At 44.0% G+C, this 25528-nt stretch overlaps 1 protein-coding gene across 12 annotated transcripts in view; it reads left to right on the forward strand.

The window, feature by feature from the left end:
- The window catches only part of WBP1L (WW domain binding protein 1 like), a 76723-nt gene that overhangs the window by 38472 nt on the left and 12723 nt on the right, over positions 1 to 25528 (forward strand). For all 12 annotated transcript variants that reach the window (XM_049696845.1, XM_049696851.1, XM_049696839.1 and 9 more), the window contains one exon: positions 15945 to 16047. In XM_049696845.1, the coding sequence (XP_049552802.1) occupies positions 15945 to 16047 (103 nt within the window). The remainder of the gene's footprint in view (positions 1 to 15944; positions 16048 to 25528) is intronic.

Genomic DNA, 25528 nt, shown 5'->3' on the forward strand with positions numbered 1-25528 from the left:
ATTAATGATGTTGAGCATTCTTTCATGTGTTTGTTGGCAATCTGTATATCTTCTTTGGAGAAATGTCTATTTAGGTCTTCTGCCCATTTTTGGATTGGGTTGTTTGTTTTTTTGTAATTGAGCTGCATGAGCTGCTTGTAAATTTTGGAGATTAATCCTTTGTCACTTGCTTCATTTACAAATATTTTCTCCCATTCTTAGGGTTGCCTTTTCGTCTTGTTTATGGTTTCCTTTGCTGTGCAAAAGCTTTTAAATTTCATTAGGTCCCATTTGTTTATTTTTGTTTTTATTTCCATTTCTCTAGGAGGTGGGTCAAAAAGGGTCTTGCTGTTATTTATGCCATAGAGTGTTCTGCCTATGTTTTCCTCTAAAAGTTTGATAGTGTCTGGCCTTACCTTTAGGTCTTTAATCCATTTTTTTTTGAGTTTATTTTTGTTGTATGGTGTTAGAGAGTGTTCTAATTTCATTCTTTCACATGTAGCTGTCCAGTTTTCCCAACACCACTTATTGAAGAGGCAGTCTTTTCTCCATTGTATATTCTTGCCTCCTTGATCAAAGATAAGGTGACCATATGCGTGTTTATCTCTGGGCTTTCTATCCTGTTCCATTGATCTATATTTCTGTTTTTGTGCCAGTACCATACTGTCTTGATTACTGTAGCTTTGTAGTATAGTCTGAAGTCCAGGAGCCTGATTCCTCCAGCTCCGTTTTTCTTTCTCAAGATTGCTTTGGCTATTCGGGGTCTTTTGTGTTTCCATACAAATTGTGAAATTTTTTGTTCTAGTTCTGTGAAATATGCCAGTGGTAGTTTGATAGGGATTGCATTGAATCTGTAGGTTGCTTTGGGTAGTATAGTCATTTTCACAATGTTGATTCTTCCAATACAAGAACATGGTATATCTCTCTATCTGTTTGTATCATCTTTAATTTCTTTCATCAGTGTCTTATAATTTTCTGCATACAGGTCATTTGTCTCCTTACGTAGGTTTATTCCTAGGTATTTTATTCTTTTTGTTGCAATGGTAAATCGGAGTGTTTTCTTAATTTCATTTTCAGATTTTTCATCATTAGTGTATAGGAATGCAAGAGGTTTCTGCACATTAATTTTGTATCCTGCTACTTTACCAAATTCATTGATTAGCTCTAGTAGTTCTCTGGTAACATCTTTAGGATTCTCTATGTATAGTATCATGTCATCTGCAAACAGTGACAGCTTTACTTCTTCTTTTCTGATTTGGATTCCTTTTATTTCTTTTTCTTCTCTGATTGCTGTGGCTAAAACTTCCAAAACTGTGTTGAGTAATTGTGGTGAGAGTGGGCAACCTTGTCTTGTTCCTGATCTTAGTGGAAATGGTTTCAGTTTTTCACCATTGAGGACGATGTTGGCTGTGGGTTTGTCATGTATGGCCTTTATTATGTTGAGGTAAGTTCCCTCTATGCCTACTTTTTGGAGGGTTTTTATCATAAATCGGTGTTGAATTTTGTCGAAAGCTTTCCCTGCATCTATTGAGATGATCATATGGTTTTTCTCCTTCAATTTGTTAATATGGTGTTATCACATTGATTGATTTGCATATATTGAAGAATCCTTGCATCCCTGGTATAAATCCTACTTGGTCATGGTATATGATCCTTTTAATGTGCTGTTGGATTCTGTTTGCTAGTATTTTGTTGAGGATTTTTGCATCTATGTTCATTAGTGATATTGGCCTGTAGTTTTCTTTCTTTGTGATATCCTTGTCTCGTTTTGGTATCAGGGTGATGGTGACCTCGTAGAATGAGTTTGGAAGTGTTCCTCCCTCTGCTATATTTTGGAGGAGTTTGAGAAGGATAGGTGTTAGCTCTTCTCTACATGTTTGATAGAATTCACCTGTGAAGCCATCTGGTCCTGGGCTTTTGTTTGTTGGAAGACTTTTTTTCTTTAATTAATTAATTAATTAATTAATTTATGGCTGTGCTGGGTCTTCGTTTCTGTGCGAGGGCTTTCTCTAGTTGCATCAAGTGGGGGCCACTCTTCATCGCAGTGCGCGGGCCTCTCACTATCGTGGCCTCTCTTGTTGTGGAGCACAGGCTCCAGACGCGCAGGCTCAGTAATTGTGGCTCACGGGCCTAGTTGCTCTGCGGCATGTGGGATCTTCCCAGACCAGGGCTCGAACCCGTGTCCCCTGCATTGGCAGGCAGACTCTCAACCACTGCGCCACCAGGGAAGCCCCTGGAAGACTTTTAATCACAGTTTTAATTTCAGTGCTTGTGATTGGTCTGTTTATATTTTCTATTTCTTCTTGGTTCAGTCTCGGAAGGTTGTGCATTTCTAAGAATTAGTCCATTTCTTCATGGTCTCATTCTTGGTTTCAAATACTGCCCAGCCTATCCTGTGGTTTTCTTCAAGGATTTAGAAATCCCTGGTTACCCCCAGGCAGTGGTGTGAATACCTGTGACCTCCTGCTCCTCGGGGTGTGGCTCTGGAGTGTGGTGCGGAGGCCCAGGATAGGCTGGGACCGGCTGCCAACGAAAATAGAATGTGCAGTCACTCTCCTGCCTCAGGAGTAAAGTTTCGGGTTGATGGGCCAGGCTCAGATTGTGCTGGGTTACTGTAAACCTATCATGGCCAGAGAGCCTTTGGTAGGTCCCTCAGTCATCATGTGAAATCACATCGCCACAACCCTGACCTAACTCTTGGAGGATCCCTTCATGTTGCTGCTTGTAGGGCGTACTGAAGAGTCACAAGGAGCGTGCAGGAGGACTAGCCTTTGGGGTTACTTGACCGTCAGTCACCAGGATTAGTACTTTCTGAAGGTTTTTGCATGTCTGATCCTTTGCTAGGGTAGGTTCATTTATGAGATTGACTTCATCCTTGTCTCAGGGAATTTACAGAGTGGTTGGGGAGCCCAGGGGACAATCAGGTGACAAGACTGGGTGGACCACAATTCTTCGCTAAGTTGTGTGGTTCAGTTTGGCTGGAATGGTGGTTCGAAACTGGAGGCAATTTTGCCTCCCTCCCCAAGGGACATTTGACAATGTTTGGACATTGTTGGTTGTCACATCTAGGGGGTTGGGTGAGGTGTTGCTACTGGCATCTAGTGAGTAGAGGCCAGGGATGCTGCTAAACATCCTACAAAGCACAGGACAGTCCCCATGACAAAGAATTATCTGGCTCCAAATGTCTATACAGTTGTCCCTCAGTATTCACAGGGGTTTGGTTCCACAAGCTCCACGGATAGCAAAATCCGAGGATGTTCAAGTCTCTTATGTAAAATGACTAAGTCCACTTGGCCCTCCTGCATCTGTGGGTTCCGCATCTGTGATTCAGCTGGCCTGGGATTGACTCTGTGGATACCAAGGGCCGACTGTCGTGCCAGGGTGGAGACACTCTGGGCTGAAAACTACTGCTGCCTAGTGCATGGCACTCCGCTCAGGAGGCAGTCACAAGCCACAGGCCTCAGGAAGGGTGGACTGACATGTTTTAATAAAGGGGAAATGGGCGTACTTTTCCCTGCTGCTTTCTAAGCAATAGGTACTTTTTGTCCAGAGATTTAGAATCTTGACATCTTGGTTGCCCCTAATCAGCAGGAACTATGCCTTGTCAAGGACAGGTATAAAGATAATTTTTTATGGCCAGTAGATAAGATCAAGCCCTTCTGGAACTGACATTTTATCTCTTGCTCTGAAAAATGTGGATAACCACCCCCCAGAAGGTAGGATCTCAGAAGTGCTCAAATAACTTTATACAACTTAAAGAACAATTAGGCTACAGTTATTTTAATAACAGGCCATATTCCAAGCCCGGTCCCTGTTGCTGTGGCCTGTGTTTATTGTAATCTATTTCCGATAACATATAGAAAAGGAGGATACGAAATTCCCCCTCTTCTAAATCATGTGGCGTCTCTTTTAATTCTAAGGTGTAAGGTCTTAAAATACAGAAAGTTCTTTAAAGTTATTCAAGTCTTTTGGAGAGAGCGTCTGGATCCGAAGATGTTTTTAAATCTTGTTTCTCTTCTCGGGGAGACCATTTTTAATGTAACCCTTTGTTGAGGTAAAAGCAAATGGTTTCCTTGAACAGCGTGGAACTTTTTACTGGCAATAAATCTCTGGTAGTAGTCTCTAGACAGGCAAGCACACAGGACAAGTCCTGTTATTATTTCTTTTGCTCCCAACAAAAGCCTGCTGCAGTGGGATGGAACTGCTGAGGAAAAAAACGAGGTTCAATTTAGAACTTTGCTTAAAGTGAGGAAGGTCTCTGAGACACCCCACGTGTTCTTCACCGTCCAGTGAAACTGTGGTGAATCTCTTTTAAAGCACAACAGACAGCAGCAACTTAACCTGTACCTTAAGTATTTCAGATCCTTTTGAAAACTGTACCTCTTTCTAGGCAAAGAAGTGATTATTTTATTTGATCAAGAGCCATTTTCAGGATATAACAAAGACTTTGATGAGCTGGAACCCAGTCATAGAAAGAATACTGAACCAAAAGTCAGAAGACCAGGGTTTTGACAGTTCTGATTCTGTCAATCAGCAGCCTTAGGCTAAGTGTCAGTTTCTTATCCGTAAGATGAGGGTGGTAGCACTTCTGATCTCTTGTAGGGTGCTGGCTGGCAGGCTCAAATGTGAGGCTGGCTGTTGAAGTTTGAAAAGCTTGAGAGTCCTATATAAATGTGTATTATATAAACTGATTAGATACATGTGTGTGTTGTGTATATACCATCATTGCTCCAAATTATGACCATGAGGCTTTGCCACATTATAAATTGTTAAAAAAAAAAAAGAATGAATTCTGTTGATTAGACTATACTTATTAATTAAGGCACAGAAGGAACCTGAATATTTCAGGAAGGTTTTCTGCAACCAGAACTGAGACATAAACTTTTTTTTTTAACCTAACAGTTTAGTAATTACAGAGTTCCTCAAAGGCAAAGTCCGTATCTTATCTGTCATTTTTGTGCCTGTCAGCATCTATCATGAAAGTTAGGATAACCCCTAAGCATCCTGTTCTTTCCACTAAAATTCCGGCTTTAGATCCAGAAAAGATGTTCTAGCTGGGTAATCACTCTGAACCTCAGTTTCCTGGTTTCCTGTAAAAAGAGAGGAATACATAACATGGGTAAAAATGCCTAGCTAAATGCTCGATAAACACAGGTACTGGGCAGAACTTGGTTCCCTGTCGCATCTCCTGAGTGTTGTGGCCGTAGGTTTTCCTGATTCGCTAGAGGTATTCTCCTCATCCAGTGAAGAGGGGCCCTCCTTTTTGTCTAGGTACCTATTTCATATGGCGTGTGTAAGATGTTGCTGGAGCCTCAGTGTAGAGAGTTCAGATGTCTGCCATTTATATTTGGCCCTCTGCAGTAGGCCTTAACCTCAGGGTGAGGGGATGAACGGAGTATTACTGAACTTGAGAGCAGGAGGAGCTAATCAGATGTCCACAGGGGCCAGGCAGTGACACACCTGAGTCAAGCAGATGGGGTTACTGGCCAGGAGGGAATTCAGGGAGGCTGGGGTGGAGCCAGAGCACATACACGTCTGTGGCCCTGCCTAATAGGGCCCCGAGGGAATGTGGGCCCTGGATTTCCAGAAGCTGGAAATCTGAATTTCTCTATGAATCCTTCTCATTTTACGATGTTGACAGTTAATTCCATTTTTTTAAAAAGTTGTAAAAAAAATTTTAAAAAGGTACCGTGTGGGCATAGAACTCATTAGTGGGCCCACTGTGGCCCACGGGCCAGCAGTTTGCAATCCCTGCTCTCAAGCAGGAGGAGCAGTGATAAAGCTAACGCGAAGGGAGGGACTTGCCCTCATGACCAACTGTGGACACAAAATAGCAGAATTGCCGACCTGCTCTGCTCGAGTGCCACCTGCTCTGTTGCATGCTACTGCTATTTTATCCCTTGGCTCCCTGCACCATCCCTTGCTGAAGATGCCATACTTCTCAGTGCATTTATTCTGTGGCAGACGTCAGTGATGAGGGATTGCCGCGATACCTCAAGGTAGAACTGTTTTTCCTTGTAAGTGTCCAGGGGTGAAAGAGTGGCAGGTTAACCCAATGTCCTGAGCTGCTGCAGCCGGCCAGGTCCCGCAGGCCTGCATGCACTGGGACGTCGACAAGTAGCCTTTAATAAAACCATGGGATATGTTGCAACTTCCGATCTTTGCTCTGGGATTTTCCTACCACGATCAAGTGGCTTTTTCTGAGTTTGTTACTCAGGTTCCTAATAGCAACACAGGAAATGGGTTTTAATTTCTTTGCTGGCTGCTCTGTTTGGGGGCTATTTAATGAGGATCCAGTTGCAGTGCAGCTTTGGCTGTAGCAGTACTGGTATGGATAGGAGCGTACATAACTAACGTGTCACATTTTTAAAAATTTAAGTTATGATCTGTTATTTGTATTTTTTTATGGAATGAGGCAGAGAGAGTATAAATAATTTTATGTGCCTTGATTCTAAGTGGCAATTCTTGAGGGTAACTATTGGGATGTGTTCAAGGTTATAGAAATAGAATATAAGACTATTCCACTTCTGGAGGGCAAGAACTGTGTATATTGTATTTTTTTTAACATCTTTATTGGAGTATAATTGCTTTATAATGGTATGTTAGTTTCTGCTTTATAACAAAGTGAATCAACTATACATATACGTATATCCCCATATCTCCTCCCTTTTGCATCTCCCTCCCAGCCTCCCTATATTGTATGTTTGTTATAAATCTAGGGCAGTTGTTGTCAAATTTGAATATATGTGAGCATAACCAGGGGAATATGTATTAAATTGCAATTCTTCAGTCTCTGCCCCCAGAGGTTCTCAATCTACATTCTTTTTTTTTTTTTTTTTTTTTTTTTGCGGTACACGGGCCTCTCACTGTTGTGGCCTCTCCCGTTGCGGAGCACAGGCTCCGGACGCGCAGGCTCAGCGGCCATGGCTCACGGGCCTAGCCGCTCCGCGGCACGTGGGATCTTCCCAGACCGGGGCACTAACCTGTGTTACCTGCATCGGCAGGCGGACTCTCAACCACTGCGCCACCAGGGAAGCCCTCAATCTACACTCTTAACAAATACCCCAGGTGATTTGGGGCCTATGGACCGTACTTTGGGAAATGCATCTCTGTTTTGTTGCCTTTGTTGTCTAAATGTGTTCATTGCCACTTGAGGGCGAATCCACTCATTTGTGAGATGCCCTGATTTGTTCTGATTCACTGTGTTACTCTTCCTCGGATTCTTAAAGAGTGTCAGTCTTCTGGAGTCCCCAGAGAGAATTATTCCAGGGGACCCTCACAGGTTGAAAAGTAAAGGGACCAAGTCCCTCCTATAGCAGGGGTCCCAGGAACTCCCCTTCAGCAGCACACACTGCAGCCAAATCTTGAAGCAGCAGCTCCCCCCATTGGTTCTAGGCTTTTCTCAAGTGTGTCACTAGTTCCAGGTTTTGGCTTTACCCTTTAAAGTACTTTGCAGCTGGAGGATGGGAGACTGGGTGCTCCTGAGCCCAGGGAGCTGGAGCCTAGAGCCCTTAAGGGGTAAAGTACACTATCAAATCTGAGGGGTGAGCCTGAATCTTACCAGACTGGATTTATTGGCTTGGTTAGGGGAACATGCCGAGGCTATTTGTCCTTTCGGGAAATTATTGAACGCAACAAAACAGCATAAAAATTCTTTCCTAGTATCTGGTTGCATACAAAGCAGAATCTTGGTTCACTTCTTAGCAGGGGCTTGCCCTTTATCAGAAAGGAAGAAACTGGGCTCCTTTAGCTAGTAAAGCTTAAAGGAGTATTTGTCATGTGTAGTATATACTGGGAGGGATGCAAAAGTAGAATGTGACGATCCCTACCATCAAAGAAAGGGAGATTAGAATAACACCTAGGAAACAATGGGTCAGGACTCCTGTGGAATCATCCCTCTGCCTCAGTTTACTTTCCTTCATCCCCAACTCTTCTGTAATGGCCTCCCACATTTCAAGATGTGTACCCTTGGGACTTCCATGGCAGTCCAGTGATCAAGACTCCGTGCTTCCACTGCAGGGGGTATGGATTCGATCCCTGGTTGGGGAACTTAGATCTCGCATACCACCCAGTGCACCCCCCAAAAATGTGTACCCTTGAACAATTATACTTACTTCCTGGAGCTCTTCAAACAGCCTTAAAACCGTTAGTAGGGGAAAAGTGACTTTAACTTTCTTATTGTAAAAATAGAGGTAAATCCACAAAACTTTTAAGAGTGTATTTTATGACCACCTACAAATCATTTTCTAAGGATCTGGACCTGAAAGTGTTGCATTTTCAGAATTTAAAGATGCTGTCTAGGATAGAACAAAAATAGCTGATTCTGAGTTAAAGTTGCTTGCCTGTTGTACAAGGCCTATGAGGTATGGCCTCTTTCTGAATTCTCAGTTCTTCCTTTCACATTATTCTTTCTTAGATTCACTGTACTCAGCCACACTAGCCTTCTTTCTTTTCCTAGAGCACACCAGGTTCATTCCTGCATTGGTGTCTTTGCATACACTTGACATTCCCTCTGCCTGGAACACTGTTCCTACAGGTCTGCTGTCTCCTTCTCATCATTCAGGGCACAACTCAGACATCACCCTCTCAGGGAGGCCTTTCCTGACTGCCCCATGTAAAACACTTTGTCCTATTATACTGTTTTATTATCCTTGTGAAGCTTATTACTACGTTAAATTCTAATTTCACTTGTTAATTTTCATTCTTCACCCACTGGAATGTATTTAAGATCTTTTTGTCTTTGTTGTTCTCCAATTTCAAACAATGTGCCCAGGTATGAGTTTATTATTGTCTGAAAATTCCCTATCTTTAATCAGTTCTGGAAATTTTTCAGTTATCTCTTTAAATATTGACTCTCCTCCATTTTCCTCTTTCCTTCTTGAGCTTCTTATTTCTCATTTTCCATTTCTATGTTTTCTCTTAATTGGTAGAAGCTGGTTGCTGGGTGATTTTCTCAGATCTGCTTTCCAGTTCACTAATTCTCTCTTTAACATGGTCTAATCTCTGTGTAACCCACCTGTTGAGTTTTTAATTTTAATAACTATTTTTTCTACAAGTTTTGTTTTTTCCTGAAATCCATTTGGTCACTGTCTCTTTTTTAGTATGTTCTTTTCTCATGTTTTTCTTTTTGGCTTTAATTATTTGAAACATGTATATATATTACAGTTTATCTGATCATTCTATTAAGTTTTTTTGGAGAGTCTTATCCACCTATTTGTTGAATTTCCCACATCTTGTTTGTGATGGATTATTTTTACATAAGTTTTTGTATTTTGTGTGAGCTCATCTTCAACAGAGCTTTATCTGTGGGCATCTTTCATGCCCTGATTGAGGGTAGGTCTCTTTAGAGTTTTATGTTTCTTCTACCAGATGTCCCATTCTGGGACTACTTTTTTTTTTTTTTTTTTTGACTGCATTGGGTCTTCATTGCTGCTCATGGCCTTTCTCTAGTTGTGGCGAGTGGGGGCTACGCAGCTACTCTGTTGTGGTGAGCTTGCTTCTCATTGCAGTGGCTTCTGTTGTTGCGGAACACAGGCTCTAGGCACACGACCTTCAGTAGTTGTGGCATGAGGGCTCAGTAGTTGTGGCTCATGGGCTCTAGAGTGCAAGCTCAGTAGTTGCGGCGCACCAGATTAGGTGCTCTGTGGCATGTGGGAATCTTCCCGGACCAGGGATTGAACCCATGTCCCCTGCACTGGCAGGCGGATTCTGAACCACTGCACCACCAGGCAAGTCCTGGGATTGCTTTTTGTGTTAAAATTTTGGCTTGGGGATTCTCAGACTATGTAGTAGCACAATTCAGATCTCAAATTAGCTTGCGGAAAAGCCGATGGTTACAGATTATTAGAAGAGATACTTTTTCCCTCTCACTTCAGACCTTTCTTATTGTCACTGTGTGCCAAAGGGCTAATTTTTTTCTAGTCTGCTCTGTCTCTTTGAAGGGTCTTCACCTGATATTGGGACTCAGTTCCAATTCCCTGTTTTAGGTGGACCCAAGAAAACAAACAGCCCTTCTTTCCACGGCAGCTGGGAAGGCCAGATCTCATTTAACACTGTAGTTTCTAGTTCCCCACCCCCAACATTTTTGGTCCGAGGGCTCTTCCTTGCTTTATTGCAAGCTCAGCTGTGTAATTAAAATAATATATATATTTATATATATAAATTCTTTATTGAATTTGTTATACTATTGCTTCTGTTTTACGTTTTGGTTTTTTGGCCGTGAGGCATGTGGGATCTTAGCTCCCCGACCAGGGATCGAATCCGCACCCCCTGCATTAGAAGGTGAAGTCTTAACCACTGGACCGCCAGGGGAGTCCCAAAAGAATATTATCATATTTTTAAAGTTACCTACCCAACTACATTGCTAGAAACAGGATCTTTTCCTCTAGAATCTCTTGCTCAATGTGGTAGCCATAGCATCCAACACAGTGCCTGGCAAGTGGGGAAAGGGTATCAATACATATTTGTTATTTGATTTGTAGAAATGGATGTTTCCATTCCTTTCCCCTGTAGAGAAGGCCAGAGATGGTGCTCCAAATTCATTCATATCCAGCAGCCAAGAGATTTAGCATCTGTGCTTTAACATCCTGTGAAGGATTTCAATTTTCCTATTTTTCACTTTTAAACTTTAAAACTTCACCGCTTTCCTAAGGGCATGAAGGTGCTGTTGCCAGTTGCTAGCAGGGTTTTCCAGCCCCATAAATTGGCAAATTAAAAGCATGCCCGGGGAACCATTACTGCCCAGTGTCTTTTTATGCTGGCACTTTGAAAGTTCTTACACTGATCAAATTGACCTTTACAGTGGCTCAGTAAGAATAGCAACTCTAAGACATTGAAACTCTTAAGGAAAGTGATGTTAGTCCCATAGTTTATGCTGCTGCCAAAGAGATGAGGTAACTTTTTGCATATGTGCAAAAGGCATACTATTCATCCTCTTCCACTGTAAATAATGTTCTTTCCAGGGCAGTGTTGGTCTTGCTTCCTGCTTCTTCACACCTGTGCTTTTTGTTTGGTGACCATACGTGCCCCATTTCTTGGAGCTGGTCACCGCGGCACCAGAGCTGAAGGCACACGTTTAACAAATGAGGATCTTGATGGTCATCATCACAGTGATTCTGAGGTGAAAGACCTCAGCGTAAGAGCATATGTTATTCACCCAAAGTTTCTTTATGACAGGTCTACGTTTCTAGCATATTTGGGCCAGGAGTTTGTGCAAATGAAAACATTGCCTGGGAAAAAAGTATCTTTAAAATGCAGATCTCATCTTGTCCCTGCTTACCTAACTTCCTTACCTATTTGTTCAGCCATTTCCTAGCTAAAGGGCTTTTCTCGTACCATTTCCTTTTCCTGGAATGTTCTTCCCATCCCTCTTCCCTAGTTACTAACTTTCTAACCATCCTGGCAATCTCAGTTCAAGCTTACCCTCCTCACAGCTCTCTGGACCTCCTTGACTAGTTCCTAGTTCTTAATTATTGTAAGCTTTCACCAAATCACGTACTTTTCCTTCCTACAGTTTTATCTGTATGATTACTTTATCATCTTTCATTGGACTTTAAGCTCCATGAGGGTAAAGAGCACGACTGCTTTGGCCTTTTATGTTTCCATTGTGTTCCCCACCACTAGTTCAGTGCTGGTGCAGGGTAGGTACTCAGTAAATGTTGAAGGAAGGAGTGAAGGCCCTGTGTTCCCCAATGGGACAAACACCATTCTGCTTTTCAGAAAATCAGTATGTGAAAATAATGACCTTTCAAACAAAGAAGAGAGGAAGCCCAAGCATGTTGCCCCTCCTCACTGCCAAGCAGAAGATGTTCCCAAAGTCAAAGCGCTCCACAAGGGCAGGGCCCTTATCTTTTCCCTCAAAGACGAAATACTGATTTTGTTTGGTTTGGGGCTTTTAAGTGGATTTATTTAAGCATCTGAAGTGTAAAAAGCAAGTGAAGAAGTATAACTTAAACCAAGGAGGCTGTAGCTTAATAGTTAAAAGCTCAGGCTCTGGAGTTGGATGAATTAGATTGGACTGCTTCCTAGCTGTGTGGCCTCCAGCAAGTGACTTAGCCTCTGTTGACCTCAATTCTCTTATACTACCCTCTTCATAGTGGTGCTTTCAAGTTTAGATGAAGGAAGACTTGTAAGGCATTTAGAACAGTGCCTGGCACATAGCAGGTACTCAGTATACACTAGCCGTATTATTCACCCCAGCTCATTCTGCCTTCACAGAGGCTGCATAGCCATTGTTTCATTCAGCAAACCCTTGTGTGCCAAGCACTGTGCTCATTCTTGGAGTTGGGGAGGGGGATTAAGGAGACAGAGCTCCTGCCCATAGGGAGTGCACGATATAACTCTTGTTCACTCTTGAGAAGGGGGGGATGGGGTGGGATATTAACTTCCCACTCTTCAAGACTTGGCCTGAACAACATAATGTCGTAGTGCTTGGAGATGCTTGGAAGAAAAGCAAAGGGTACTCATAAAGAGTGCTGAGAATTTTTCATGTTTGAACTTGCCATTGCATTCTCTCTACCTTTTTCTATTCTTCATGTGTCTGAAGCAGCCCACATTGCCAGTGAACTTTACTCTTCTGAGAAATAGTTCTAAGTGAATGCAGAGTGCTGTTTATTGAATGGTCTTTCATGCCCAACAATAATGGCTCATAGAATAACGTTGATATTGAGCGCTCAGAGAAGTTAAGTCATTTACCCAAGTTACACTGTAATAAGCATAGTGTGAGAACTGGGCTTTGAACCCAGATCTGACTGAATCTTTACCGTTTGTATCTTTTTTTTTTTTTTTTTAACATCTTTATTGGAGTATAATTGCTTTACAATGGTATGTTAGTTTCAGCTTCACAACAAAATGAATCAGTTATATATATACATATATTCCCATATCTCTTCCCGCTTGCGTCTCCCTCCCTCCCACCCTCCCTATCCCACCCCTCCAGGCGGTCACAAAGCCCTGAGCTGATCTCCCTGTGCTATGCGGCTGCTTCCCACTAGCTATCTACCTTACGTTTGGTAGTGTATATATGTCCATGCCTCTTTATCGCTTTGTCACCGTTTACCCTTCCCCCTCCCCGTAGCCTCAAGTCCATTCTCTAGTAAGTTACCGTTTGTATCTTGAGCTGCCTGGAGATCCTTGAAAGTCCTCTAGGTGACTTCCTCATACAGGGAAGGGTGGAAGAGCACCAAGCAACATTTGCACACCTCTGTTCTTTGCTTTGACTGAGAGGAGGCATAGGTTACAGGAGCTCTTGCATTGGCTCGAGGCTGCTGTCAAAGGGAATGGGAGGTGGGTAGGCTAATAAACCCTTTGGGTTTAAGGAGACATGAGTGAGCATCTTAACCAGCTCTAGGGCCATTGAATAACTTGTCCAGAGTGCCATTCCTCTGTAATGGCAGAGCTAGGGCCAAACACAAGGCTTCTGGATTTTCCTTTCATACCAGAAGGTCTCTTTCTCTGGAGGAGCTCATGACACTCACATCTCGCTACCTTCTTAATCCTTCATGTCTTCCTTGCTAAAGGTCCATGAACCCACACCTTGTCTTCTTAACCTGCTTACCTGCTTTCCTTCCTTCTGCAGCAGAAAATGACAGTTCCCATAACCAAGATCATCTCAGGCAACTTGGGGACTCTACTTGCGGGGAGGAAAGCAAGGGATGAGATACACTGGATAAAAAGTATTTGAGGGGATTCCCTGGTGGCGCAGTGGTTTAGAGTCCGCCTGCCGATGCAGGGGGCACGGGTTCGTGCCCTGGTCTGGGAAGATCCTACATGCTGCGGAGTGGCTGGGCCCGTGAGCCGTGGCCACTGAGCCTGTGCGTCTGGAGCCTGTGCTCCGCGACGGGAGAGGCCACAGCAGTGAGAGGCCCGCGTACAGAAAAAAAAAAAAAGTATTTGAGGAACTGAGTTAAGTGATGCTGCCACAGTCTGCTGTCCCTGGGAAAGTGGAGGCAGAGCAGGGAAAAAGAGTGGGGTTCTGTTTACACTGGGCTTCCTGCCTCGGGGGATGGGAGAGCCAAGAGAAAAGCTGACACCAGTAGGTCATGAGGATGCCACTTGTTTAGATTTCAGACACGTTCCATTTCATGCCTCACAGAGGACCAGTTGGCTGCCCTGTGTTCCGAGCCTGGACCTCATCTGGTGAATTTTCTTGAGGCAGAAGTGTCCCTGGATTCTTTCATGTGTCAGAGTGTAGGCAGCGCGGCCTCTTTTAGAAACTATGTGGACAGTTTGAACTGTGCTCTTGTGAGCCAGGCCAGAAGAATGGCATTTCAGGGCCTGGTAAACTTGGGAGAAACTTTTTGATGTCCTTAGGAAAGCGGTGTTTTGCTCTGAAGTCAAGAGGGAGAGGGTGTGTTCTAGCAAAAGCAACGAACACAGATCTGCTTTCTCCACCTGCGTCAGGCCTCAGAGGAGACATCCCACTGGACAGCCACCTTCTAGGTGTGCCATTTTACTTATGGCGGACACAGGAAGGCAAAGATAGGAAGAACTCTGTTTGCAATACTATTGTGAAACCCTCATTGTCAGAGTCGACAAATGCCTTTCCCATGTTTCCTTCTTCCTAAACCCCTTTATACCAGGGTGTAAGACTCTTAAAGACCAGGAAACACCTGAGGATGTGGTGGAAATACACACTGAGCCAGGGATCTGGGTTGTAGCCATGCCCTTTCTTTTGTCCTCGTGGCTTCAGGTGCCCAGCCTCTAGCCCTGTGGACAGTCGCTGGAGTGCTTTGTTTGTACCCTTGGCCAAACAGACAGCGTAGTATAAAGCAAGACCCAGAGAACAGGAACCGACCCTGTGACTTGAGTTTCCACTGGCAGACGTCCGCCCGGATGTACACTCTGGGCAGGGTCAGCCTGAGTAGCAGCACATATAATACTGTGGTTTTAGTTTCTTTGCTGAGCAGGGTTTTTTCCCTTCCTAGCTCTGTGCCTCTTGAGGTTAGGGACAATTTCTTATTCATCGTTGTATCCCTCGTACCCAACCCGGTGCTTGGCACAAAGACTGTGTCCAGTCACTGCATGTGTTACTTCTTTAGAACAAAGAAATGTTGAAAGCCAGATCTTCTAGGTCTCATCAAATGCATTGTGACCCAGAGGACATTTGAGGCTGAAGTTTAGGTCAGCCGGTGGGGTATTTCATATCTTAACTACGAAATATAAAAAAACCTTTCCACCTCCATCCCCATCCACCAGTGCTGTGAATAGAATTTGGCAAAATGCTAGATGGTTACTCAGCGGTGCCCTTTCTGTAGCTGTCCCTGACAAGGGACAGTGTGAATCCTAGATCCAGTCAAGATTATTAAGAGATCATTTGGTAAGCAAAAAAAGATCTAGCAAATTAAAATTGGACTAGGTCACCTGAGCAAGTCACCCCTTTTCTTAAGATTGAAAGAATTTTAGTAGCAAGATTTTTAGCCTTCTTTTGAATCACACTGTAATTAACCTTGGAGATATGTGTTTTGAAAGGAAGATGGACTGACTGACCAGATGCCAATCCTAGAATACGTGCTGCCTTCATTATTCTGGGAACTTTCACAGAGAAACCGGATTTATTTAAAATATACAGCCTATTACAGGAGAATCACCACCTTCTTACTGGCTGAGTTTAGGACCAGAACGTGGAGTGTTTCTGCTTAGATATAAAGAAAGCAAGGAGGAGAACTCTGCTCTTTACCAGTCGGCTTTGTGTACTGAATCCTCTTCCCCCTTTAATAAACCATATTATTTTTCTTAAATCTGCTGTTGTTGTGTGGTTCTTTCTTTCTTTCTCTCTCTCTCCCTCCCTCCCTTCCTTTCTCTCTCTGTTTCTTTCTCTCTCTCTCTCTTTCTTTTCTTTCAATAAACACTTGTACAAACCGTTTTGGTGGAAGGTGGGCAGGCGATCAGTAAGAGGAGGATGAGAAGAAAAGTAGTGTTTAAAAGCTATAATTTAATATGCTACAGTGTTTTTTTATTTCTTTTAGGATAAGGAAACCTGCGTGGGTACCAACAATCAAAGCTACATCTGTGACACAGGACACTGCTGTGGACAGTCTCAGTGCTGCAACTACTACTATGAACTCTGGTGTAAGTCCTTGCCTGGGGATGTCTTGGCATCCCAGGGTCTCGGTTACTGCCTCTGCTCATTGGGAAACCATAGGCCGGTCAGCCCTTTTCTTATTCTCTTGGTGGCAGTGTTGGTGAGCAGAATCTGCTTCCAGGTTCTAGAAGCGATCTCTCTGCAGAGGAGGAGAGCTCTGGTGCTCTTCGGACACCATGCGCTAACGACCAGATAACATGGTCCTGAGCCTTCTTAAGAAGCCGTGGTTAGCAGGTCTGCTGCAGAATCTCCTGAATGGGGTTCTCTTTGATGCCCTCTCCTGGGTGTGCCGAGCAGTGACAACAACTTACATCCTCTCATGGGCCAGCCCAGGTGCCCAGGCTCGTCATCTTTGCAAAGAGAGGTTTGCAGCAGCCAAGCTGCTGTGAATGCTGGGCTGCTCTCTGTGGATGGCTGTAATGCCATTTTCTTGTAAGAAGCACCAGGGCTTCCAGAATTCCCCAGAGATCATCAAGGAGCTGCCTCTGTTTCTGAGGGTCCCTCTCAAAGGGATAATCTTTTCCTAGGTCCTTGCCGACAGAGCCCTCCCGGAGAGAGGGAGTCTATAGGTTCAGCCCCTTTTCTTCCTTCCCCAGATCACAAACTGAAGTTTCTAGAGGCTTCTCCAGTCTACCTAACCTGTTACTGTCAGCTCAGTGCCATGTGGAGACAATCCTCGTCTTGCCACTGCTTGGTGGCAGCCAGGACTGCTTGCACCTTCCAGAGTTGCACAAGGGTGGTGACATTGCTGTGGTCTTCAGGGAGTGACCCAGGCTTGGAGAGGTCACTAAAGCCCTTTGTACTCTAATCTTCTTGGAACTCAGACGAGACACTAGGATGCTGGACAAAGAAGGGGAGAATGGGAGGGTCCTAAGGGCAGAGAGTTGCCAGGTGACCAGCATGCAGTGGTTCTCATAACTGTCTGTTGCTAGAGGAAACGCTAACTGTTTGCCCAGAGAATTCTAAGCCCCCATCACTCCCTCCATTTGGAAACAAACTTTGTGCTTGCTGGTCAACCATGCCCTTACCATCACCACCATCTCTTCCCTTTTTCCCCTTCTCCTTTCTGATCTCCCCATTCCCCCCACATCAGTGATATGGTCAGAAAGCAGCTAGAAGGGCTATTGTTTGAAATGCAAAGGAAATTAGACTATTGGCTGGGAAGCCTCTCCCTCTAAATGCAAATGGATCTTGTAGCCAGTGGGAGTGGGTCCTACAAACAGGACCTCTCCTCACTCTTGTCCTTTCCTTTTGAGGACGGGCTCAGGGGTGGTTAAGGGCAGACTCCTCCCCAAGGAGAGAACAGGGTTCAAGATGTCCCCACCAGTCCTGCAAGCATTATATAAGCAGCAGCAAAGGCAGGCCTGGAGTTGTTGGTGCTATTTTAGAAGGGGTGGGGCTGAGGGACTCACTAGAGAAACACAAAGTGCCAGGCAGGTGGACAGTCTGTGTTTAAATGTTTCAAAATGCAGATAACCGCAGGGCTCAAATTATCCCTCCCACCCCTTGTTAAAACAAAAGTTGAAGCTGGGCTGCCAAAAAAGCCACAGAGCTGCAGCTTGTTTTTCTGGGGCCCGGCCCAGGCGGCATCAGTTGCGGAAAGAATGGAGTTGCTGATGGCCCCCATCTCAGATTGACAGAGCCTCCTGGGCTGTTGGCAGAGCAGACTCAGTAGCCACCAGAATTGGGTCACCAAAGCCAGGGCTGGGGGTGGGGCGGCTGGGACAGGGAGGCCCAGGTGGCAGGGTGGCAGGCAGTCTGGGAACCAGGCACTTCGTCCCGAGGGCCTGAAGAAAGCCAGGGGAAGAGCTACACAGTGGCTCATCACCTCTCCAGTTGTGGTCAGCCGGGGAAAGGAGAAGGTCAGATGGAGACCAGAGTCTGGACAGGGAGGAAAGACTCACCCCTGTACAAGTTGGCCCATGCTTTCCAAGCTCTGGGGGGACGGAGACTGTAAAAGCCGAACTTCCTCTTGTCTGTGCCCAGAAATGGCTTTTTGGTCAGAAGATGCCCAGTGAGTGTTCCGCCCCTCTCGGAATTCTTTGGTTTTCCTCCTTCTTAGGGGCCTGGCCTCGGCCTGATGTGTAGAGGAGGGAGGTTGAGCGTAGGAATGAGCCCTTTCAGTTCTCATCAGAACTGTGCTTTTTGCGCTTTGAACCCTGTTCCCTCTAATTGCCTCTGAACTTTGCCTGAAATGTGAAAGTAATGGGCTTTGCATTATTCTTTTTGTCTCTTTCCTTTGGAAGGAAAAAAATCTCAGCCAGGAAATCCTTGGCAGGGTTTTTGTCAAAGTACCTCTTTAACCATAGTTGCCTACAGGGAAGGCCTCACGGAAAAACAAATGCCATTTCTGCCAACCCTCATACCACTACTTAGCTGAATTTTCCTGTGTGCTGAGGACTGTCTCACACACACACATACACACACAGAGCCCACTTTACACAGACACACAAGCACTCACAGACCTTAAGCTTCAGCCAGCGCCCTTACTCCCGTGTCTTTTCAGTCTCTTGTAACGTTAAGCCAGGGGTCATTCCTGGGTCTGCATCAGTCCGGAAGTGAGGGTCCTGTTTACCACTGCCGTGGCTGAGGCTATAAGAACCTGGCCATTATTATTATTATCATCCCATGCATTTTCATGGCACTTGTACTTTCAGTCATCATTCAATCATCTATTCAGCAAACTCTTATTCCAGTGGTTTCAGACTTTGGCAAGCATCTGCATTTCCTGGAGGGCTTATTAAAGCACGGATTTCTGGGCCCCAGTCCCAGAGTTTTTGATTCAATAGGTCTGAGGTGGACCTGAGAATTTGCAATTCTAACAAGTTCCTACTGGATGCTGTGGCCTCTTCTGTGTTAGAGCGTGTGGGGAGACAGAATCCTTGCCATCAAGAAGGGAGTCTCTGAGCAGAGAGAGGAGATAAGACAACGTGCCTCACTAGTAATGCAAAGTAGAGAGTGGAGTGTACGTGCAAGGACTGCGATGTATGTGCCAGGAGAGTTTGCTTTAGCTGGACAGGATTCAGGCAGGCTGCATGGAGGAGGTGGCATTTGAGGTAGGCCTTAAAGGGTGGATAGGATTTAAGCACATGGAGAAGGGTAGAATGACTTCCCAGGCCAAAGAATACCAAACACCATAGGTCAAGGCCTCATGGGAAAGAAGAGAGCATGCATCTCATTAACCTTTCCCCTGTGGCCATGGGGCTGGGCTGTGGGGCTCGACCAGGGGAGATGAGGGTGCTGACGTGCATAGAACTCTGCTGTGTGCCTGGTACTCATTAAGGTCTTCACACACGTCAGCTCAGCCCGCCCCAAATACAACCCTGCCAGGTACACATATCCCGTTTCTCAGGACCAGTGGCGTTAAGTAGCCAGTCAGTTGGTCGCAGCTGAGTAGTGAGGTCAGCGTGCCTCACACAAAGCTACCCCCTTCCTGAACTCTTCAGTGCCAGGCTGGAAGGGTGGTGGGCCCAGGTCGTGAAAGGTCTCGAATGTGCACGCTTGAGTACTCTGCATACAGATACTAACTCGGTAATCCTCACAAGGTAGAAACCATTATTCTCTCCATTTTACAGATGAGGGAAGTAAAGACAAAATGATCAAGGTCACAAAGCTAGGAAATGAAACTTGTCCAGTCTTTCCGATGAAGTTGCAAGTCCTCTAAAGTCTTCATTTCCCAAATTCAGTCCTTTTTCCACAGCGGCAGTGTCAGGAGCTCCTGCTAAGAGCTATCAGGGGCCAGGGAGGTCACCCACCATCCTGTGGGGTAGAAGGAGAGCTAGTTGACAGTATACTTTGGCTTCCTAATGAGGAATTTCCTGCCAGTTGGGGAGTGGTGTTTTCCCAAGTTTATAGTGAGCTCTGGGGCACGTGACTCAGTGATTGTTTTTAAAAACATGTTTTCCACTTTGCTTAGCATGACAAATGCGTCCCACCATGAGGTCACAGCTTTCAAAGGTCAGTGGGGAATATAATCTGTGGTAGGTGTGTGTTTGGGGAGGAGGGCATGCTTCTGTCTTTCTCTGTTTGGCTCTTTCAGTAGGTTTTCCTTTTTAAAACTTTCCTCCTTGTTTGTGAAATCTAGTGAAAAGATCAAAAGTTTGTACAACTCCATAGGTACTAGTCTGGACGGTCCCCCTTTTAAAGCTGATGGGACACGGCTTTGACTAGAATAGCTGCCAATAGCATCCGTTTTGTGAGGGTCAAACCAAGAATGCCTTCTGTCTTCCCACATTAACTCCATCAAGTTGGACCAGTCCTTAGGGGCCTTTTCTGGACCTGTGCTAATGCCTCATTACCCCACTAGGCCCCTTCTGCTCCCAAGTTAGTTTTCTCCTAGTTTTGATCCACACTATCACTTTGTGATACTATATTAGAAATGCAAAACTCAGTTCGAGATTTTATATCACGTCATATAAGTGGTACGTGGTAGGGAGAGTTTTTCTGCCCATGATACCACATGAACAGATGCAGCTGATGGAATTTCAGTAAACATGTGAGTTTTCTGGTGCTGTTCAATATAACTGGGGTAACTCTGCCAAGGGCACGCCTTCCTCTTGTCTCATTTCTTCCCCCAGCCTCTTTCTACCCTGCCTCATTTTTCCTTAAAAAAAAAAAAAAAGACCTATTTTTTCTATTATATTTCTAGTTCAATAGAACTCAGGCTTTTTCTGGAATAAGGATTCTCTTAAGAATCTGATGAACATTTTAAATCCTTTCCCCCAGAAAAACCTACAAAGATACTGCATCAGTCAGGATAGGCGAGAGGTTATGCTCAGTAATAAACAAGTCCAAACTCCTAGTGGCCCTAAAACAACAGGCTTATTACTCACACTATATGTCCATCACAGGTTGGATGAGAACTTTGTTCCTACTTCTTTATCCCCTGGGGCCAGACTGACCCTGAAGTCACTATCTGGAATGTTACGGCTTGCCATGGCAGAAGGGAGACTAACAGAGGGTCTCACATCAGCAAGAAATATTCTGGCCTCTAAGTGACACCTGTCACTTCCAATCTCAATTTATTAGTTAGAAGCTGCCCCAAAGTGTCACAATCATAAGGGCACCAGGAAGTTCAAGCTTACCCACATGCCAGGATGGGGGAGAAACAGAAATATTTGGTCAACATAAAAACCAGTGCCTGAGATTTTTCTTATTAAAAGCCTATATTATAGGGCTTCCCTGGTGGTGCAGTGGTTGAGAATCCACCTGCCAATGCAGGGAACACGGGTTCGAGCCCTGGTCTGGGAAGATCCCACATGCTGCAGAGCAGCTAAGCCCGAGCGCCACAGCTACTGAGCCTGCGCTCTAGAGCCCACGAGCCACAACTACTGAGCCCATGTGCCACAGCTACTGAAGCTTGCATGCCTAGAGACTGTGCCCCACAACAAGAGAAGCCACCGCAATGAGAAGCCTGCGCACCGCAGGGAAGAGTAGCCCCTGCTTGCTGCAACTAAAAAGAAAGCCCACACGCAGCAACAAAGACCCAATGCAGCAATAAATAAATAAATAAATAAATAACTTTATTTTTTTTTAAAGGCCGTCATAATATAGCTGAGAAGTTTTGCCTTATATCATATATATATTGCAGCATTAAGGTTAAAAGTTAATTTACCTTTAGGTAAGAAAATTGAAAAAATGACTTGGGAGGTAAAAAATTGTAGAGTTTGGTGCTGATTATCTCATGGGAGAATGTACTTTGAAAATTATAAAGTAACACCGAAGTATAAAGGATTGTGAGATGATGCTGGGTAGTATAAAAAAGTGGTTAGCTGAGAATCTTTTGACTTGACTCTAAAATACACTTGGAGCCAGGCTCTTCAGCAGAATGCATTGTGCTTATTTGTGCCGCTTCCTTCGGGTGTGACCCCACCCCGGGAGGCTGGGAGCTGAACAGATCGTAGGGGCTGGAGGAGACGTTACAGGACCGCAGCGGGAAGCCAGTTCACTCCCAGAGCTTCTTTCTGGCCTCAAAACCGTTCCCTGAGGGCTCCTCTTAGAGTGTCCAGTCTCCAGTTGGCGAGCATTGGAAGGAGAGAAGTGCAAGTTAAGTTAAGCAAATGTCAGCAGCGACTCCGGGAAGGACCACAAGGGAGACTTCTGACTTCAACTTACATTTATGAACTCTGGTTAGGAATGGGGTTTTTCTGTCTGCTGATGGGAAATGGGGAAGAGATTCTCTGCCCATTGTCCTCCACCTGCTGTCCCGTTGCTAGACCTCAGCAGAAGGTTCAGTTGAACACCGACACGTGCTGAAAACGCAAAGGTGTTACACAGTGGTGTTGCCAACCTGCCAGGGCTGGAAGGCTGTACTGCTATCCTGCCTTACCCCATAGGGGTGGCTCTGTGGGGAGATTCAGCCCGGACACCCCTGGAGGACAAAAGGAAACACACTGGGTGTTGCTAGAGGCCACACCCTAAATGTCAGTGGGATCTTTCAGAATATTGTGTTCTGGTACAAACAGGAAAAAAAATCAGGGGTTTATTCATTTACAAATCTGTTTGCTGGGAGAGGGAAGCCTTTTTTTTTTTTTTTTAATGAAATTAACTCATTCTGACAAGAGATGTAGAAATACTTAACACATTCTAAACACAAATTTATAATTACGAAGCAGACAATAAAAAATATACATAACGTTTGTAGTGGGAAAAACTTGAAGTTCTTCAGGAACAGAGAACAAATGAAAAATAATATAATCTATTCTCATTTAATAAAAACTCACCTTAAAATTATTCCTCAGATTTTTTTTTTTTTTTTTTTTTTTTTTTTTTGCGGTACACGGGCCTCTCACTGTTGCGGCCTCTCCCGTTGCGGAGCACAGGCTCCGGATGCTCAGGCTCAGCAGCCATGGCTCACGGGCCCAGCCGCTCCGCGGCATGTGGGATCTTCCCGGACCGGGGCACGAACCCGTGTCCCCTGCATCGGCAGGCGGACTCTCAACCACTGTGCCACCAGGGAAGCCCCAGATTATTATTATTATTATTTTTTTTATCAGCCAGTAGTTCACCCTGTCACATGTATTGTGATTAAAGAAGCTTCAAGGGTGGGTGACTAGGCTCCCTTCACTATCCTCCCTGCATTTTTTTTTTTTAACATCTTTATTGGCGTATAATTGCTTTACAATGGTATGTTAGTTTCAGCTTCACAACAAAATGAATCAGTTATATATACACATACATTCCTATATCTCTTCCCGCTTGAGTCTCCCTCCCTCCCACCCTCCCTATCCCACCCCTCCAGGCGGTCACAAAGCACCGAGCTGATCTCCCTGTGCTATGCGGCTGCTTCCCACTAGCTAACTACCTTACTTTTGGTAGTGTATATATGTCCATGCCTCTTTATCGCTTTGTCACCGTTTACCCTTCCCCCTCACCATAGCCTCAAGTCCATTCTCTAGTAAGTCTGTGTCTTTATTCCTGTTTCACCCCTAGGTTTTTCATGACATTTTTTTTTTTAATTCCATATATATGTGTTAGCATACGGTATTTGTCTCTCTCTTTCTGACTTACTTCACTCTGTATGACAGACTCTAGGTCTATCCACCTCATTACAAATAGCTCAATTTCGTCTCTTTTTATGGCTGAGTAATATTCCATTGTATATATGTGCCACATCTTCTTTATCCATTCATCCGATGTTGGACACTTAGGTTGTTTCCATCTCTGGGCTATTGTAAATAGAGCTGCAATGAACATTTTGGTACATGACTCTTTTTGAATTATGGTTTTCTCAGGGTATATGCCCAGTAGTGGGATTGCTGGGTCATATGGTAGTTCTATTTGTAGCTTTTTAAGGAACCTCCATACTGTTCTCCACAGTGGCTGTATCAATTTACATTCCCACCAACAGTGTAAGAGGGTTCCCTTTTCTCCACACCCTCTCCAGCATTTATTGTTTCTAGATTTTTTGATGATGGCCATTCTGACTGGTGTGAGATGATATCTCATTGTAGTTTTGATTTGCATTTCTCTAATGATTAGTGATGTTGAGCATTCTTTCATGTGTTTGTTGGCACTCTGTATATCTTCTTTGGAGAAATGTCTATTTAGGTCTTCTGCCCATTTTTGGATTGGGTTGTTTGTTTTTTTGTTATTAAGCTGCATGAGCTGCTTATAAATTTTGGAGATTAATCCTTTGTCCGTTGCTTCATTTGCAAATATTTTCTCCCATTCTGAGGGTTGTCTTTTGGTCTTCTTTATGGTTTCCTTTGCTGCGCAAAAACTTTTAAGTTTCATTAGGTCCCATTTGTTTACTTTTGTTTTTATTTCCATTTCCCTAGGAGGTGGGTCAAAAAGGACCTTGCTGTGATTTATGTCATAGAGTGTTCTGCCTATGTTTTCCTCTAAGAGTTGGATAGTTTCTGGCCTTACATTTAGGTCTTTAATCCATTTTGAGCTTATTTTTGTGTATGGTGTTAGGGAGTGATCTAATCTCATACTTTTACATGTAGCTGTCCAGTTTTCCCAGCACCACTTATTGAAGAGGCTGTCCTTTCTCCACTGTACATTTCTGCCTCCTTTGTCAAAGATAAGGTGACCATATGTGCGTGGGTTTATCTCTGGGCTTTCTATCCTGTTCCATTGATCTATCTTTCTGTTTTTGTGCCAGTACCATACTGTCTTGATTACTGTAGCTTTGTAGTATAGTCTGAAGTCAGGAAGCCTGATTCCTCCAGTTCCATTTTTCGTTCTCAAGATTGCTTTGGCTATTCGGGGTCTTTTGTGTTTCCATACAAATTGTGAAATTTTTTGTTCTAGTTCTGTGAAAAATGCCAGTGGTAGTTTCATAGGGATTGCATTGAATCTGTAGATTGCTTTGGGTAGTAGAGTCATTTTCACAATGTTGATTCTTCCAATCCAAGAACATGGTATATCTCTCCATCTATTTGTATCATCTTTAATTTCTTTCATCAGTGTCTTATAATTTTCTGCATACAGGTCTTTTGTCTCCTTAGGTAGGTTTATTCCTAGATATTTTATTCTTTTTGTTGCAATGGTAAATGGGAGTGTTTTCTTGATTTCACTTTCAGATTTTTCATCCTTAGTGTATAGGAATGCCAGAGATTTCTGTGCATTAATTTTGTATCCTGCTACTTTACCAAATTCATTGATTAGCTCTAGTAGTTTTCTGGTAGCATCTTTAGGATTCTCTATGTATAGTATCATGTCATCTGCAAACAGTGACAGCTTTACTTCTTCTTTTCCGATTTGGATTCCTTTTATTTCCTTTTCTTCTCTTTCTTCTCATATTCAAAACTATGTTGAATAAGAGTGGTGAGAGTGGGCAACCTTGTCTTGTTCCTGATCTTAGTGGAAATGCTTTCAGTTTTTCACCATTGAGGACGATGTTGGCTGTGGGTTTGTCATATATGGCCTTTATTATGTTGAGGAAAGTTCCCTCTATGCCTACTTTCTGCAGGGTTTTTATCATAAATTGGTGTTGAATTTTGTCAAAAGCTTTCTCTGCAT

This window comes from Orcinus orca, chromosome 14 (genome assembly GCF_937001465.1).
Source record: "Orcinus orca chromosome 14, mOrcOrc1.1, whole genome shotgun sequence".
Taxonomy (NCBI): Eukaryota; Metazoa; Chordata; class Mammalia; order Artiodactyla; family Delphinidae; genus Orcinus; species Orcinus orca.